General features: G+C 41.4%; 1 protein-coding gene across 1 annotated transcript; it reads right to left on the bottom strand.

Annotated features, from left to right (window-relative positions):
* Positions 1 to 2,961: 2,961 nt before the first annotated feature.
* col1a2 (collagen, type I, alpha 2) lies at positions 2,962 to 17,692 on the bottom strand. The gene is made up of 48 exons (XM_079258477.1): positions 17,568 to 17,692; positions 17,054 to 17,137; positions 16,143 to 16,199; positions 15,851 to 15,895; positions 15,700 to 15,753; positions 15,564 to 15,617; positions 15,391 to 15,444; positions 15,231 to 15,284; positions 14,641 to 14,694; positions 14,423 to 14,467; positions 14,165 to 14,263; positions 13,977 to 14,030; positions 13,640 to 13,738; positions 13,247 to 13,291; positions 12,654 to 12,752; positions 12,504 to 12,557; positions 12,298 to 12,405; positions 12,146 to 12,199; positions 11,961 to 12,059; positions 11,494 to 11,547; positions 11,311 to 11,409; positions 11,173 to 11,226; positions 11,008 to 11,061; positions 10,838 to 10,891; positions 10,637 to 10,690; positions 10,485 to 10,529; positions 10,147 to 10,245; positions 9,942 to 10,049; positions 9,796 to 9,849; positions 9,629 to 9,682; positions 8,576 to 8,629; positions 8,377 to 8,430; positions 8,142 to 8,249; positions 7,894 to 7,947; positions 7,312 to 7,365; positions 7,066 to 7,227; positions 6,805 to 6,912; positions 6,558 to 6,665; positions 5,754 to 5,807; positions 5,559 to 5,666; positions 5,395 to 5,448; positions 5,146 to 5,253; positions 4,973 to 5,026; positions 4,621 to 4,728; positions 4,290 to 4,533; positions 3,968 to 4,152; positions 3,616 to 3,858; positions 2,962 to 3,416 (listed from the first exon to the last, which is right to left on the bottom strand). The coding sequence occupies exons 3-48, from the start codon at positions 16,143 to 16,145 to the stop codon at positions 3,270 to 3,272; spliced, it is 3,810 nt and encodes a 1,269-aa protein (XP_079114603.1). The 5' UTR covers positions 16,146 to 16,199; positions 17,054 to 17,137; positions 17,568 to 17,692; the 3' UTR covers positions 2,962 to 3,269.
* Between the last annotated feature and the right edge of the window lie 455 nt (positions 17,693 to 18,147).

Below are 18,147 nucleotides of genomic sequence, written 5' to 3'. Positions count from 1 at the left end.
CAATATTCTAAACTTGATATTTCTTAATTTATCTATTTGATTTCTTTTTTAAAAAAAAAAAAACTTTTGTTGTATACTGTTGTGGAAATGTCATTTTCTAGCTCTAGGTAGTGATATATTTAATAATCCGTAGTATATATTAATTTCTGGTTATGGCTTTGTTGGCTTTTTGAAGAGGTCATGATGAACTTAAGAACTTAAGCTATTTAATGAGAAAGCACAAAACAGTGGATCTTCAACTTAAACTCTAAAACCAAAGAGGTTTAATTTGCTTAAATGAGCCAGAAAACAGTTTGAAATCATGTGAATAATTTATTCTGATGTTTTTTATTATTTCAATCAAATTGTACTTAGAGGAAAACAATGTTTGTAATGATGACAGGTATCAGAAAATTCCACATACTTACACAGAGGCGCCATATGGGGGAGAAAAGTTAGGAAGATTCTAAGGGCCCCAAGACTTGATAGGGGCCCAAAAAGATGTACAAACTAGATAAGAAAATCATTAAAGATTCATTAAAAGGATAAATGCTTTTTTCAAAGGTTGTAATAACATATAGCAGTAATATAAACTGATAAACCATTTACATTAAAATAACCTAGTTAGATGTATGCACTGTGATTTAACCCTTAATAGGGCACTCAATGAAACCTTCAAATTAAAAAATTTTAATCTAAAATTGTCTTTCTGGTATGAATTAAGACCTCCATTCTGGTGTTATATTAACAAAAAAAAAAAACAAAAAACAAAAAAAGTTTCATGCTGAATATGAAAGGAAACAAAGTGATTAAAGATAGTCACTTGCCCCATAAAGGGTTAAACACAGACCTAGATCTTTATTATTCCCATGAAAAGCTTTTTTTTTTCTTTTTTTTTCTTTTTTTTTTTATCAGCTTGAAGCAATTGAAGCAAAAACAAAAATCTAAAATCTGCGATTATGTGGTGGGGTCTATGCAATTGTTTTTCATAGGGTCCAAAATTCCTGGCGGCCCCCCTGTTTTTAGTGGCTGGTTCTGCAAGTGTCACTTTAGAGGAAACTTTCCATATTAGTTTCCCTCTCAGGATTATAGTGACATCTAGTGGACAGTAAATGCACAAACAGGTTGTGTATATTGTAATAATAGATACCAAATCCACATTCAAGATATCAAATACGAGCAAGTTTTCACACAAAACTTTTAAATGTAGGTTTTTCATAGATTTTACATGATACAGTGAAACGTGGTGAGTTTACATAAAACATCTAGGAAGCTGTTGCTTCAGAAAAAGTTTCCTGGTTTGAAACTCAGCAGGGATCTTTTTGCATGGAGTCTGCATGTTCCTCCTGTGTATTTGAAAGCTACTTGTATCAAACCTTGGAGTCAACAGGGGTGTTTATCAGTGTGATGGACCTGTTCAGGGTACCCTGCCTCTGTTAGCCTGATAGCATCTGTTTCAGCCTCCAGCCCACCTTGCATCTGTGAATTGAATTAAGTGGGTGCAGAATATGAACGAATGGATTAATCCAGTGCCAATAATTCCATTTAAAATGAACAAGTCAGTCTGTTTTTCACATTCAACTGAACCCTTTAGCCATCCTCAACAAGTAAATCTGGATGTCTAGCATCTGGCCACATCAGACCTTCTCTGTTCTCAAGATTTACATTTATACTATTCTGGCTGTATGTTCTGTTACTGAATCTAAATTTAAAGCCCTCTACAAAGATAATCTATCACATTATTTATTGTACTGTATGTAAATATGAGATGCTGTTGAAACACTGCCCTCTAGTGGTTGTAGAAGGTGCTGCAGCTGACCTCGTGGAGGTGTTATTTAATTACAGTTTTTACAAATTCTTTATAACCTGGTTCCCTTAACACACCGTAGTCACTGATTCCAAGTGTTTTCACAATGGGAAATAAATAAAACTAGCAGAAATTAGTTGTTTCCTGCACTTAATCTAATGTTTGTTATATTCATGCATCACTGCAATTCAAGCCTTGATCCAAACCACAGAAATTTATTTGGATGCAAAAGCTGTATTATGCAAGAAAAGCAACATGAGAGGATGCATATTTACAAGAAACAATGCACGTTAGTAATCACACATTGGCATGGACAGTGTAAACAGAAATTTACTATACATTAAAATGGGATGTCTTGTTGAAAGGCGAGGTACAAGGGGAATGTAAATCAAGATATGGCTGTACTTCCACAATAGGAAGATGTTTAAAAAAATCAATGATGACTTATAAATCATCAGCCAAAGTCAAACCAGAAAAAAAAAAAAGAAATTACAGTGACACACCTTCAATAGTGTCATAGAAACATGAAAGCACTTAAGTCACTGCATTGTGGGTTTTGGAACATTGGACATGCTTTATTTCAGAACTTTTCACAATTTATTTAAACATCTCACATATACAAAATAGGTACAATAGACTTTGTGGTGTCATTGTTTGAGAGAGAGAAAGGCTGCCTAAAAACCATTCAGAACTGGATGAAATATGGGCTGTCCATATGAACACAGAGTGGAAGAGTGAAAAAGCCTGAGCAGAAAAACAAAAATAATTAAAAAAAAAAATCTTCTAAGAAAAACAAAACAGAGCAGAAACTGAACAAAATTAAACAGAAAACAAGACATCAGATCTTGAAATATTCCACCTGCTTAAAGTGGGGGAGTATCAGCGGGATAAATGGAAGACTCCTCAGAGGTCAATACAAAATAATACAGTAAAAAAGTGGTTTGTTCCACAGCTGCATCTTAGCACCATAGATCTCTGCTTCAAGTAACTGAGCACCTTCTAATATGGGACAAAGCTTGAAGCATTAGAAGTCTTAACATCTCGGTTGTGGACCCAGGTTTTGTCAATAGTATTTTCTTTACGTACAGGCGTGAGGTAGTTCAAACCTTTTTTTTCTTGGAAATTGTGGTTTCAAACCTCCTCTTTGGAAGATATACAAAGACCACAAAGTGATGCATACTTTCAGCATTTTTATTACACTTCTTTTTATTTTTTACAAAAAGATGACATGATGTCCCACAACAAGGTGTTTTCCCGCGTCCCTTTGGGTGGCTGTATTAATTTGCATTGCACAAACGCTCCGTTCAGTCCGTTCAGTCCTCTCCGATAGTTGCCCATCTTAAGCAAGTGGATTCGCAGAGAGAAATCAGCATTTGGTATAAAAAAAAAAAAAAAACACAAAAGGGAAGGCAGAGATTTCGGTTGGGGGTTTTCTTTTTATCGTTCTTTCTCTCTTTTTGGTGTTAATTTCTCATGAGTCTATTTATTTGAAACAGACTGGGCCAATGTCCAAACCAAACTCCTGATCAGCTCCACCAATGTCCAAAGGTGCAATGTCGAGGATGGGCAGGCGAGATGGTTTATTTGTTCTGTACTCAATCACTGTCTTGCTCCACTCACCAGTGTGTCTCTGCAGGGATGAAGGAAGAAAGAGAGACTGAACACTGGAATAGCATAGCAAAGCTTGACAGGGCAAATCAAAAGCTGGAAGGTAGATCACTGTCATAACTGTACAATTTAGCAGCTTAAAAACTAAATTCTTTCTACTTCATGAGAAAAAACAAAAAATTACTAAAAGAAAACTACGAAAGATGCAAAAATATACTTACAGTGCAGCCGTCCTCCAGCACGGAGAAGGTGAAGCGGCTGTTGCCCTCGGCCCTGAGCTCCACGTCGTTGGAGCCCTGAAGCACCACAGCCTTCTTCAGGCTGCCGCTCTCACCGTCCATGTAGGCAACGCTGTTCCTGCAGTGGTAGGTGATGTTCTGGCTAGCCTGGTTGGAAAGCAGGCGCATGAAAGCCAGCTGGGTTGCCATGCTCTGTGGGCTGAGGGTCTCATCGTTGTAGGTGAACTGCAGGATGAAAGGAGCAACAATCAGTATTGTGAAAAGAAATAAAATACCACAGTTGATGGGTTCGGGGCTTATTTGTCTGTGTGTGATAATCTGCCTGCTTTCTCACCTCAGTACCGCCATTGATGGTTTCTCCGAACCAGACGTGCTTCTGGCCCTCTGTGCTTCTGAACCAGTTCTTGCGGGCGATGCTCTCTGGGTGGGCGTGGATGCAGGTCTCGCGGGTGGTGAAGTCGCAGAAGACCTTGATGGCATCATTGAGGCAACCCTGGTTGGGGTCAATCCAGTAGAATCCTACAGAGCAGGAAGACAAAGGGAGAACACTTTTTTGTCGTTTTGGTCCAGTTTTTAGCTAAAATAGATAAATAAGACACCAAGAAGACAAAGCTGAGTAGCTATTTCTTTTAACTATAGAATAAAGTTAAGCCTACCGCTGCTCCATTCAGGGTGGCTGAGCCTGATGTCGCGGCAAGTGCGGGCAGGGTTCTTCCTGGATCCTTCGGGGGTGAGCAGGTTCTCGATCTGAGTGTTGAGGGACTTGATGGTGGCATCGACTTCGTAGTCCTTGGCTCTCAGAGCGGGCTGATCAGCTCTGTACTCATCGTATCCGGAGACGTCATATCCGCCACCAGAGGGGCCAGGAGGTCCAGGCAGACCGGGAGCTCCAGCAGGACCCTAAGATGGATAAGACAGTGGATTGATATGCAGATAATAATATCACGATTATGGCAATAAATGTGAAGAAACAGTTCACAAGCTTACAGCTGGTCCAGAGTATCCAGGAGGTCCACGAGCACCAGGAGCACCCATAGCACCATGACCTCCAGATCTACCATCCTTACCAGGAGGTCCATGGGGTCCAGCAGGTCCCTGTAGTGGAGAATATCTCAGTAAATTGCTTTTTTATGGAACTTCTACAGTAAATGCATTTGTAAATCATCACATCTTTTGCTTGGTGCTTCAGTGTGATTCTGCTTCATCCTGTTAGAGCCTTTCTTTTCTAATGAATGTTGATGTTGAATCACTTCTGCAAACGTCTTGCTTATAGTCTAGATTGCAGGTATAAGAGAACAAATGTAAACGCGCTAAGCTGAAGATTTATGCTTTTACTCACTCTGGGTCCAGAAGGTCCAACAGCTCCAGAAGGTCCAGTGTCGCCTGGAGGTCCCTGGAAGAAGAGAAAACACAGAGATGACATTCTGCTTGTACAAACGATAGTGGAGGCCTTTCATATATAGTTGTGTATTTATCTGCTTTTGTGCATTGGTTTGATGTGGAACCACTCACAGAAGGTCCAGGCATTCCCTGGAGACCTGGATGTCCACGCAGACCCTTCATGCCTCTCTCTCCCTTATCTCCAGCAACTCCCTTTTCACCGCGGGGTCCAGAGGGTCCCTAAAGCAGCACAGACACACAGGCAGAAACATCAGGTTTGTGCACGCAAAGGATGGAAATGTTATGTGACATGCAGGATGGCTCTTTGTTTTTAATCACAGAATACCCCTCTGGGTGCTTCTTCTTGCTTTTTGTACTTACAGAGGCACCTCTAGCTCCAGCGGGGCCAACAGCTCCAGAGGGACCTTGTGAGCCCTAGGAGCACAAACAGAAAAGAAAAACATGATGAGGGGTGAAAGAGAAGCAGGTAACCTGCAAATATTAAGACTTAAAAATGGGGAAAACCAGTGTCAGAAAATAATTACAGCCTCTCCACGGTTTCCAGGTCTGCCAACAGCTCCAGTGGGTCCAGCAGGTCCTGGGGCGCCAGAAAGTCCAGCAGCACCAGGAGATCCAGGCTCACCACGATCTCCCTAAGCATGATGAGTTCGTGCACACCCAGGTCAGAGCAGCGCATTCCAGATGCAAACGTGTTTTAAAGTGTTATGTAAGGACATTACCTTGAGTCCAGGAGCGCCAGGACGGCCAGGGGGTCCATCGTTACCAGAGTTACCCTGCAGATGGCAAAATATGTTATATCTTTATGTCAGGCTTCCAGGTTAAGTTTTACATAAGTTTATCTACCTTCACTAACTTGTACTCACTGTTTTTAGTGCAAACTTAGAGTTTTTTTGGGGGGGAAATCCATATGTATTCATAATCTAATCATCTATTCATGTTTAGGTAAGTAGTTACCTGTAAACCTACAAGTTCCAAATTAAATCTTTGGTATAAAGAAATCATATCTGACAATTTTCTTTTCTTATCTTTGCAAACACAGTTTTGTTGCCTTGCATATTTTTGCCCTACTATAGTCTAAGACAGTGACACATTCTTTTAGTCATATGTGCAGCATTTTGGGATGAATTTAGAAACAGAATAACTTAAACAGCTTGGGTGTGTTAGACGGGCTTCATACATTTTGCACTGAGATGTCCTGAACTTTGAGGGTTTTTTTTTTTTTTTTTTGTACTGCCGCTCATCCGTCAGTCAGATGAAGGTTCATTGATCTATAAATCCTAAGGGGGCCACATGTGATCAGCAAACCTGATAGCAATGTCCCTGAACGAAAATGTTTCACTTCTGGAAACTCAGCTGTAATCTCCCTCTGAAACTTTAGGGTGAAAAGCTTGTTTACAAGCCATGAAGAAGAATTCAGCAAAGAAATGCTGGATGTTAAACCTGACGATACATCCGAATGTATAACTCCAAATGAATTATTACTAGTCTCTGCTCTGCGTTTAGTGGTCATGTTAAAACCTTACCTCACGTCCAGCCTCTCCCTGAGGTCCAGTCATACCAGGCATGCCAATGTTACCAGGAGGGCCACGGGCTCCAGCGAGACCAGCAGGTCCAACTCTACCAGGCTCTCCCTGTGATATGATGCAAAGAAAATCAAACATGAGGTTCAAATACAAGCAAATCCTTGACAGTATTCAACTTTGCTCTTTGAGTTTTTTAAAGTCATAATTTTCTTTGAAAGTAACACACTTTGCATCATTTTGTACGTACCACAGCACCAGCACCACCAGGTGGACCACGATCTCCTCTAGCACCAGGCAGACCAACGAATCCCTGAAGTCCAAGAGGACCAGTTGTTCCAGGGGCACCAGGAGGACCCTAAAAAATTAACAAAAGCATTGGATCAGCCGCACATCAGTGAGTGCAGGATGGAGATCCGAATGACCATGCTTGGTTATCTACTAGAGATTTTGCTGGATGCAACTTTGTAATTCTCCAAATTTCAGCGCTTGATAGTCTCATGTGACTTACAGCAGGGCCAGGCTCTCCAGAGGGTCCCTTCTCTCCAGCTAGACCAGCTGGTCCAACCATTCCTTGCTCACCGGGAGGACCAGCAGGACCAGTATCACCACGGGCACCACGGGGTCCATCTTTGCCAGCTGGGCCAGCAGGGCCAGGAGGTCCAACAATACCCTACAAGGGGAAGATTCAGAGAGTGGGTTAACGCTCAGCTCCTGTCTATATATTAATAACTGGAAATGAAAGGTGCATACTCACAGCAGGTCCAGGAGCACCCATTCTACCAGCAGCACCAGGGAAACCAGTCAGACCCTGACCAGAAACACAAACAAAGGTTATACAGAAATCAGAAATAAAATCTGTTGTGTGTGTGTGTGTGTTTATCTCCGTGTGTATCTTTACCAAAAGGAAGGAAGCAAAAATAAATAGAAATAGAACATCAGTGTCATGGTTTTCTTTCTTGATGTCCATTTAAGAGCAAAATAAAGCAAACATTGATTGACAAGATGTCTAAAACATTCCTGGAATTTTCTGAAATGTTTACAACAATATTATGACACCAACTAAATAAATAAATAATCACATTTCATGTGATCAGTTATTTGTGATGATAATTATTTAGTTATATGTGATAAATAATCACATTTTCATGTTATTAAATGCAAATGTCACAAGTATTTCTGAGAATATGGCAAAGGATGCAAAAAAAAAACAAAAAAACAATTTAAAGTTATTTATTAAAGCAAAAATTTTTTAAAAAAGGCACAAAAAGAACACCCTAATTCATACACACATTGTGTGTGGCAGGAACTTGTTGTATGTATAAGTTTAAGTACTCACAGCGGGACCACTGTCTCCGCGAGCACCAGTAGGTCCAGCAGGGCCAGCAGCACCCTAGATACCCAGTAGAAGAAGTCATCATTATCTATAAAACCTTACAGTATATAAACTGCAATTCTTAAATATGTGCACATGCAAAAGTGAACATTCTCCCCCCAGAGCGTCAGATTTTCATATGATTAAATTTCTGCTTCTACACAATTTTTCTCCACTAACATTTATAAGAGTATGAATATGTGTTCACTTACAGGAGGTCCAGACTGTCCAGCAGGTCCAGCGGGACCAGCAGTGCCAACTTCTCCCTTTCCTCCGGCAGGTCCACGCTCTCCTCTTGCTCCAGGCTGACCGTCAGCACCCTGAAGGAAGGAGGGAAGCAAGACTGGGTCAGTATCAGGCCACGTCTGTATGCATCTGTATTTTTAATCATTTTTGCCATTTTTATGTGTCAATCATGGACTGGGTATGGAGTTGCAGTGGGCTTACAGGTGGTCCAGAGAATCCCAGGGATCCAGCAGGTCCAACCTCTCCACGCTCACCCTGTGGATAACAAGCAGTTGGTCAGAAAGACTGCTAAACCAGTACATGAAGAGGAAGGTTTTACTAACATGATGTGTATGATGATACAATAGTCAACAGGTGAGGGGATATTTATTATAAAAAAGGAAGCAACACAGGTACTTACAGGTGCTCCACGAGGTCCAGCTGGACCAGAAGGTCCAAAGGAACCAGCTTCTCCCTGAAGAGGAGAACAAGAACTTGAAATTACTCAATCTATCTAACAATTAATCTGTTAAATGCCAAGTAAGTTATTTAACTGCTAGCTTATTAATTACCTAATATTTTTTACACTAACAACAGCAGAATCTAAATGTTGAGACAAAATAAATAAAAAGCAAAATAAAGCAATATCAGCCCAGTTTTTATACATTAAAATCTGATGCACAATAGTTGTCTTCTTAACTCTCAAGCAACGCAAGATCCATCAACATTTTTAACACGTGAATTTTATAAAAAAAGTAGATTTAAGCAAGAGAGAAAAGTCAGTAATGTACATTAAAAGCAAAATATTCATCCAGGCTAATAGCTTTCATTTCATGTTTTTAGCTTCTGCACTAAAAGACTTTTTTTTTTTTTTTTTTTTTTTTAAAACAAAGCCTATGGTCATGATGGGTCATAAACCTGCAATCTTTACATCTAATGTTCAGGATGTAAAATAATGCAAATATTTAAGTGTTACCCAAAAAGGGAATAAAAAAATCTCATAAAATTTCAAACACATATCTTATAAATAACTTTAAAACTTATTGCAATAAGTTTGTATCATTTATTTAGACTTCTAAACCTCTGTAATCTTGAGGTCAGACGTGGATGATTTGTTGCTGCAGCTTTACAAATGACCATAAGATGGCAGAGTTGAGGCCGTAGCGTCAGATAATACACGATGTTGGGGGTAATAGTGATTTTGCTTACACACAGGTATCATTGGGTCATGAGTATTAGGTTGCAGGCTTACTCAGCAATTATTTCTACAGTACTTTGATCTTAGCAACATGTGCTCATGTTGGACTCCGTAGTGAGCAGTGACTTGCAGAGGCTTTTTGTGCATCACAAGCTTATCCGATATGTGTTAACTTTGAAGTGCAACTCCTACATATATACCATTCGGTAGTTAGTGCAAGACAGCTCTTGTCTTCTCTTTTCTTTTGGGGGGTGGATAATTTATGCATTTTTTTACCTTATCACCATTGGCTCCAGTGGGTCCAGGGGGTCCAGCAGGTCCAGGTGGGCCCTAGTCGAAAAGAGAAGACAGTGAGTCAAGGGTTCAGGCTGAAATAATCAAACTCTGTAAACGGGTTGAGTTGTTCCAAAGTTTGACAAAAATAGCACGAGAGTTAAACCTACACGAGCGCCATCTCTACCAGCGTTCCCATCAGGGCCTCTGTGTCCAGGCTCTCCCTGACGGACGATGAAGAAGAGGTTAAGAGATGCACTGACGAATTAACAGGACTTCTGCAGTTAGTGTTTTTTTCCCTTCCTTTTTAATTTACCTTCTCTCCCTTTGGTCCTGGAGTACCAGCTGCACCACGCTCACCGGGCATGCCACCAGGTCCCTGATGTCCAGGACCACCAGCAGCTCCAGCAGTGCCAGGCTCTCCCTGGAAACAGACAGGTAAAAGTTTGGCTCAGCTCTTTTTCTCTGCTTCTATACTCAACATGTTCACTTTTGCTTCCCACAACTCCCATTGGTCATACCTTGCCACCATCAGGTCCAGGGGGTCCAGCAGGTCCACGGGGGCCAATTGCTCCCTGAGCTCCAGCAGATCCAGCAACACCTGGGTTACCCCGCTCTCCCTGTCGGGTTACATGCACATTTGATTTTTATTATATGCAAAAAGAAACTTCTATAAGGAGAGAATATTCTGTTTTCTAGAACCAACAATTACAGAATAAAATGAATTAAAATGAAGAGGAAATGAAAATAAATAAAACAGTCAGTCTCTGAACATAACTGGGTTTGATTCTCATGAAACTACTGGTGCATAATGATCCTTGTACCTTAGAAAAAAAGGTATATGAACAGGTGAGCTCACCTTGGCACCAGCAGGTCCAGAAACTCCCTGGTCTCCTGGGATACCCTACAGAGACACATCAGGCTGGTTAGAGGATGCAACTACTTACAGCAAACTGCAACTTCTGTAAGATGGCTACCATTAAAATCTCAAATTTGTGTTTTATTGCTTACTCTGTCTCCAGGCTTTCCAGCCTCTCCTGCAGGTCCAGCAGATCCAGGTGCACCCTAAAATTATAAGATAGTTTAAACAGATGCAATGGCATCAACAGAAAAAAACTAAAATAGACTTTTACGACATATTGGCAAAATATCTCCCTCAGTAAAACTGCTCTTTATCAGTTACTCATACAGAGTCCACAAATGTATCCAAACCTGGAAGCCAGCAGCTCCAGAAGGTCCCTGCTCTCCCTTCTCACCAGGGCCGCCCTACACCAAGAAGGACAGAAGTGCTACCTGTATTAAAATGGCTCAGGTACTATAAAATCATGTCGTTTATGCTGGACTTCAAAGAGTATGAACATGGTGTACATGAGAGCACTCACAGCAGGTCCCATGGGGCCAGTTGCTCCATTGTTACCATCGGGTCCAGGGGGTCCCTAAACACAAAAGACAGATATAATGCAAAAATATTCCAGGAGTTCATAAATAGCCATTTTTGATGGATGTTTCTATATTATTAGGTTGTGTCAGGCTTTATTTTGGCTTACTCTCAGTCCAGTGGGGCCAGTAAGTCCCTTCTCTCCGGGCTTGCCAGGCTCTCCCTGAGGTATAACACAGGTTAGGTGCAGGCCACGTCGAAATAAAACTAGGATATAGTTAAAATTGATTGCTTTATGGCTACTTACAGAAGGTCCTTTGGGTCCAGAGAAGCCAATGTTTCCAGGTGGGCCTCTAGGTCCACTTGGGCCAGGAGGTCCGCCACGGCCGTCTTGTCCAGCAGGACCCTGGAGCAAAACAAAAGAACTTGAGATCAGCAGGAGGACATGCATGTGCAGATGATGAAATGAGCCAAATTCATGTTTACTCACAGCAGGTCCCTCTTTTCCTGGGGGTCCAGAGCTTCCAGGGCTTCCTGGGAGACCCTGTGGAAAGCACCCGTCAGTTAATGATATCATTCATTTCTGTTTTAAAATAACCAAGCTGGAAACAAGAATTTTTGGTCCCACATGATCCATATTGCGGCTATCACCCCACTTTTCAGCTTCCAACCTAGAACTGGGAGACACTTATGACCCCCAAAATCAAAATTAAATCAGTTATACCAACTAGTTTTTATCTTTTCTAAAAAGACTGGAGACATTTTATTTTCATGTTTAAAATGTGATTTTTGGACGTCATCTCCAAACCGACCCCAAACTCATGACCCACAGTGGAGTCCTGACTTCCATTTTGGAAACTACTGCTTTAAATGGTCATTTACCTCCAAACTTTTCTTGCTTTGTGGTGTTTCTGGGATTCCTACAGTTAAAAAAAAACACTTTCACCAAACACTTACTCTGAGACCAGCTGGGCCAGGCTCACCAGCACGGCCAGCATCTCCAGGAGGTCCACGAGGTCCAGCAGCGCCAGTGGCACCGCGAGCACCAGGCATACCCTGTTAGAAGGACAGAATTGACAAGTTTTGAGAATAAAAATTCACTACATGACTGAAAGTTACCTACATAGGGATATTATACTTACAACAGGGCCAGTTCTTCCCTCAGAACCAGGCATACCACGGCTGCCTGGAGCTCCCTAAAGGACACACACATACACACAGTTAACAGCTGATTCCACCAACACATCCGTGGATGCTATATATGTGCCATTTTCCATGATGGAATAGTACTCACTCTAGCTCCACGGTTGCCAACAGGTCCAGTGGCACCAAGCTCACCAGTGGGTCCTCGTTTGCCCTCCTCACCTTGAGGTCCAGGGGCTCCCTGAGATCCAGAGTTACCCTGGGGAATTAAATAGAGAAGATGGAGGTCAGACATGCAAGAGAAAGGTTTCAAATGCATTTGAGTGAAATTCCCTGTTCATCAGAAGAGGAACTTACAGGCTCTCCCTTGGCACCGCCGTCTCCCTTAACACCCTGAGGTCCAGGATCTCCCTAAAAAAAACAGATAAACACAAACACCTTGAGAATCTTGGTGGGAATCACATGTTCAATTATGTTAGTTTGAGAGTTACTATAGGTGTTCCTCACAGCAAGGCCTCTTGGTCCAGTAGCACCCTGAGGTCCCTGAGGTCCAGGTCCTCCTCTTGGTCCGGCAAAGCCAGGAGCTCCAGCAGCACCAGGGGGGCCCTGAGCAGTAGGCATGACAACAGGTCAGAAAAACAGTTAAATCCCCAGCTGTGTGTAGTTAGAGCTAAGCCGGTAATGGGTTCACATCTGAGTTTTTATGTGTGTCATCAGACAAAAGGTCCATCTCTACTGGTTACTTTACTTCTTTTGTTACCAGACACTTAATTTTGGTAGAAGCCAACCGGAACGTAAGAACTAAATGATCTATAGAAATTCCAGACACTATGAATCTTACTGGATTAAGTGCGTCGACTGTTTAATAAATCAACACCAGTGGGCAGGTGTCCATGTGTTTGTAAACATTTGCAGAACTTCAAATGCCACTTCGGTGCCCCAATTATGAGTTAGGCTTCGTGTATCTGATGTCGAAGGTATCCATGACTGGTGTGGGCATCACACAAGGCATGGTCCCACTACTGAATGGTTTCTGTTGGTGTGTTGTGTATCTGACAGTATCAGCTTATAGTAACCTATATTACAACTTGGATACTTACAGCAGCTCCCTTGGGTCCATTCAGGCCATTAGCACCGGGGTTACCCTGCAAGGAAATCACAAGAAATTTGAAGAATAAACAAGATTCACATAAGCAATGCATCTAAAACTATCACATGAGGAGGTTGCATATAAAACAGGATTTATTGGTGAAGAATTTGGATAAGAAAAGGTCATTTGGATTTTCTTTTCTTTTCAAGAATAGAATATTAAATTTAAATGTTACAATATTATTATTCTTTCTAGTGCTCTTCACAGAATTAAGTCACTGGTGGGCATAGATTGCAAATGGTCATTATAGTTTTTAGCACCATCTTCTTTAGATCAACACTAAATCACACAACCCCCTGAGCTAATTGTTATGAGAAGAAATTGGGCATCTTTGTATACTTACAGGGGGTCCAACAGGGCCAACAGCACCATTGGGTCCAGGCTCTCCTCTAGATCCTTGAGGTCCAGATGGGCCAGTGGCTCCAGCAGGTCCGATCTCTCCCTGTTAATGACAAAAATACTCCACAAAATCAAACAATGCACCAGTATGACCTGGAGGTTACTGACGTTGGAGCTGAAAGCAGTAATTAGAAATGAAATATTACACATATCAACTCCACTGCAGAAACAGTGTAAAAAGAAATGAAGGATAGAAACACATTTTTGCACATCATGGTTGGCTTTTTGATGTGAACATGAGGTTTTTTGTAAAGCAATGCAACGGCAATAATGACACTCACCTTAGGGCCGGGGCCACCTGGGAAGCCTGGGGGACCAGCAGCACCCAAAGGTCCCTTAAAAAGGAACAAACGTGATGTCAGGAAGTTAACAAGTTCAAGTTCACATCCCGTTAGTTGCAGTGCAGCTTCAGTTTTCCACTAGTTATCGTCATTTACTTACAAAAATCTCTATTTTAAATTTTACTCACAGCGGGACCAGCAGGTCCAACGTTGCCATCGGCACCACGAGCACCAGCAGAGCCAGCAGGGCCAGGACGACCTCTCTCACCAGGCAGACCACGTGATCCCTGAAGACAAGACATACATTACGGTACCTCCACTGCAATGCTGTATTCCTATCATTTAACACTAGATGAGTGTGTCAGCGAATAGTGGGAACAGTTTTATAGATGTAAAGGTTTTCTAGCCTAAAAAACAACAACAAACAAAACTAATTAGAAACTTACAGCCAGTCCAGGACTTCCAGGGGCTCCGTGGGCACCAGGCTCGCCCTGTTGGAGAGGCAAGACAAATGTATAGTAAAATATCCAGCTGTCTGTAGGGTCACATGTTTGCATGCGAAGAAGAGAGATCTACATAAAGAGGATGACTAACACTTAAAATTAACCAAAGAAACTGTTGATAATTGCTGGAGCAATCACACGGAGGTTAGATGGGGTTTTACCTTGGGCCCAGCAGCACCAGGTTCTCCTTTACGTCCATCCAGACCAGTGTAACCCTAAAATACAGAAGCACAGTGCTGTTAGAGAGATCACATTGAGGGAAATACATAAGAAAATGTTTATGGTGATAAACATAGAAAAACAGAGTAGAAATGGGATCCAAGTTATTGGAAAAAACCCAGGTTCCAGATGGGTTTTATCCATGTGGGAGATGGGACTTTTGAAACCAATTGCCAGTTATTAAAGATGCATTTCTGCCCTTTAATATTGTTTCAAAGGAAGCTTTAGATCTGGCTTTAATATGGAAGGTGCTTTCAACACCACTTATAGGGAAGATTCTTTCTTTAATGCAAGCCAGTAATTACAAGAGAAAAAAACAAAGGGAAGGAGGATAGCTTTGTGATCACTCCCAGTGGTGCTCATTCAGGGGCCCGATGCTCTGTAAAGCTCTGATCCATTTCCCACGCAGCACAGGTGGGCCCATTCCACAGCTACATTTAGCTTTGAAGGATTTTTTTTCCAAGCCGGACGGACTCAGGTGAGCAGGAAGAAGAGGAGGAGGAGAAGGTGAGATTCAGGTCAACGCACTCACTCTGTGTCCCTTCATTCCTGGAAGTCCAGGGGTTCCGGGGAATCCACGAGCACCCTGCAATTCAGAAGCGGTGGACATTATAAAAATGCCACATGCACAATCAAACTGTCTGAAAGCAGTGTGTGTATAACTGTTCATGTCTTGTGAAAAACTGTCTTACCTGAGGGCCAGCGGCCCCTCTGTCTCCAGGCTTGCCAGGTCTGCCGTTGTTACCCTGTCAGTCAACATAACACACTTCAATATTTGATATTTGACCAATTAAAAGGCTTCAGCGACTCAAAATGAGTTTAAAAAAAGAAAAGTTCAAAAAGGTTGTAAAAAGTGCATACGTACATCTTCTCCAGCCTTGCCAGGAGGTCCTGGGGGCCCACGGGGACCAAGAGAACCCTGGGAAAAAGAGTCCAACATTAAAAAAAACAAACAAACAACCAAATAAAACACGATAAGCAGGAGAGTTGAGGATACTTACAGCCTGTCCAGGCTCACCAGGCTCACCAGGGTGTCCCGTGTGTCCCTGAGGTCCCTATTGAATGAGAGGAGGTCCAGCCATAGGTCATAATGTACTAAGTAATTAAACAGGTTCACATGCAGATTCAGGTTTAGCAGGCTTTAGCACTTACAGGGGGTCCGGGAGGTCCGGCAGGGCCTCTGGGTCCCATCATACCCTGAAAACAACAAGTAGATGGTTATTAATCAATCGTAATCCTCCGAGAAAAGTCTGAAATACTTTTATTGTTTTGTTTTTGTTATATCAGATGTGGACCTTTAATGTGAAACATATCCAAAAATGATCCGAACACAATAATTATTATTACAGATAGTATAAAAAACTGATGCTGAGAATCATGGATCGTTGTGTGGAAATGTGTGTCACAGTGTTATTGTGCTGGTAGAAAAATAAAAGGTCTTCACCATGGGTCCAGGGCCGGGATCAGGTCCTTTTGCACCATCATACTGAGCAGCAAAGTTCTGTTCAAGAGGATAAAATACATTTATTTACATCTGAGTGAGTGTTTATAAGCCTTAATCAAACTAAATAATCAGGACACTTAAAAAAGCAAAGCATTAATCAAGTTCAAACATAATGAATCACGAACAATGATCATGGTAGATCTGCTCCAGGAAAAGTCATGCAAACACACACCCGTTAAAGTTATTTACCCTGCAACTGACTCCAAAATGAGATATAAATGGTACATAAGTGACTTAATTCTGCCTCAGTTGTGTGTTGAGTTTTAGAAAGCTTTTGGTTCTGTTGGGTAAATGACAAAAGGTCAAAAGTTGCACTTCTATCACATTGTTAATGAGGCAGTGAGGTCAACAGAGTTCAAGAATTAAAACCAAGTGTGTGTTTTATTGGACTTGACACAGCAGAGCACCAAATGCAGTTTGCCGTGTAAGACATGCTCATTTTAGAGCCAATATAGCCCTAAGAATATTTTCTAACCCCATTTTAACCCTTTATCAGGCCCTCATTGAAATACAGGGAAATTTACATTTCCAACCATAGACAAGCGTGTTATTATAATATTATAATAAAACTTTAAAACTTGGATACTTTTTTTCTAAAATAAGAGACGTTATACAGCAGGTAATGGTCAGTATTTACTGTATTTTCAGGTTTTGGGCTGAATACCTGGGATGTAGCCTGATCTTTGATGACTGGTGCGGAGAACTCACTATCGTTCTCTGACTTTATGGACTTGCATGCAGAAGAATTTTGTATGTCCAACAAAGTAATCACATATGGTCACTTGCCCAAAAGAGGGTTAAATAAAAATTCTGAAAGCGCTCTGTTTGTTCAAAGAGCACAGAAGACTTACTCCTCCAAGTCCAGGGGGGCCAGGGGGGCCAGGAGGGCCACGGACTCCGGGCGTACCATCCTTTCCTCGAGGGCCAGGAGGACCCTGAAAAAGACAGATGGCATCAGTGAGGAAATGCTGTTAAGTCCAGCTGGTGATGTTTGTTTGAGGATGCAGCATGGGAATCCTGCAGGACCTAAAAGGCTCATCTGTACTGAGCTCTCATACTTTTTACCGTAGATGAAAAAAATATGATCAAGCTGAACTGAATTTGGATTAAAAATGACACTTTTGTTCATCATACTAAGTGAACTTTATTTAATAAAACTGTGAATAACTGTTGAAATGTTTTAGTCACCGGTAGCTAAAGTGCTTCAGATGACATAAACAAAGGGGTGTGGCCAGTAGAGGTTAATAGGTCAGATGACATCAGCAAACACTTTGCCAAAGATGCTTTGTAAACATGCCTCCATGAATGCTATAATTCAATGTTGATTTGTTTGATTAAAAGGAGCAGAGTTGAACTTCATCTTACCCTGTCACCTCGAGGTCCTTTGTCTCCTCTGGGACCCTGCACCACAGAAATCGCTCAGTTAGACCGCAACACGCAGCAGATGGCTCAGCTTGTTACTTTTTGAAACATGTCAGCCTCGAGCAGTCACTTTAGCAAAGCATGTCACTGCTGTACTTTATGTATAGGAGCCATTAAACGTCAGATTTGAATAATTTTCAGTTCATTTATTTGAATTTTCAGTGATTTAACAAGAAATTATAAAAGCTGCCTTTATTGTTTCTTATCTACATGATGTTTCATGTGTCCTCAAAACCACCGGAGAGGCATTAAACATTAGTTTGTAACCGTGAACTTTAGCAGAAAGGAAATACATATAAATAAGAAACAGTCTTTTCAGGGTTTGGTACAGCTTATTACTTTCTTGTCTCATGCATAAGCATTATTATGGCTGTTTTTTTTCAAGAAAAGACAAAATAACCCTAATAATAATTAGCAATTCGATGACAATGACACTCTATGTCAAGCAGGGTCATCCAGATAAATGCTGTCTAGTGGGAAGCAATGTGCATGTGACATGAATAATCAGCATGTGCACAGAGCT

Source organism: Telmatherina bonti (genome assembly GCF_933228915.1).
Source record: "Telmatherina bonti genome assembly, chromosome: 19".
NCBI lineage: Eukaryota > Metazoa > Chordata > Actinopteri > Atheriniformes > Telmatherinidae > Telmatherina > Telmatherina bonti.
The sequence above is the reverse complement of the archived record's forward strand: the minus strand, read 5'-3'. Positions and strand labels throughout refer to the sequence as shown.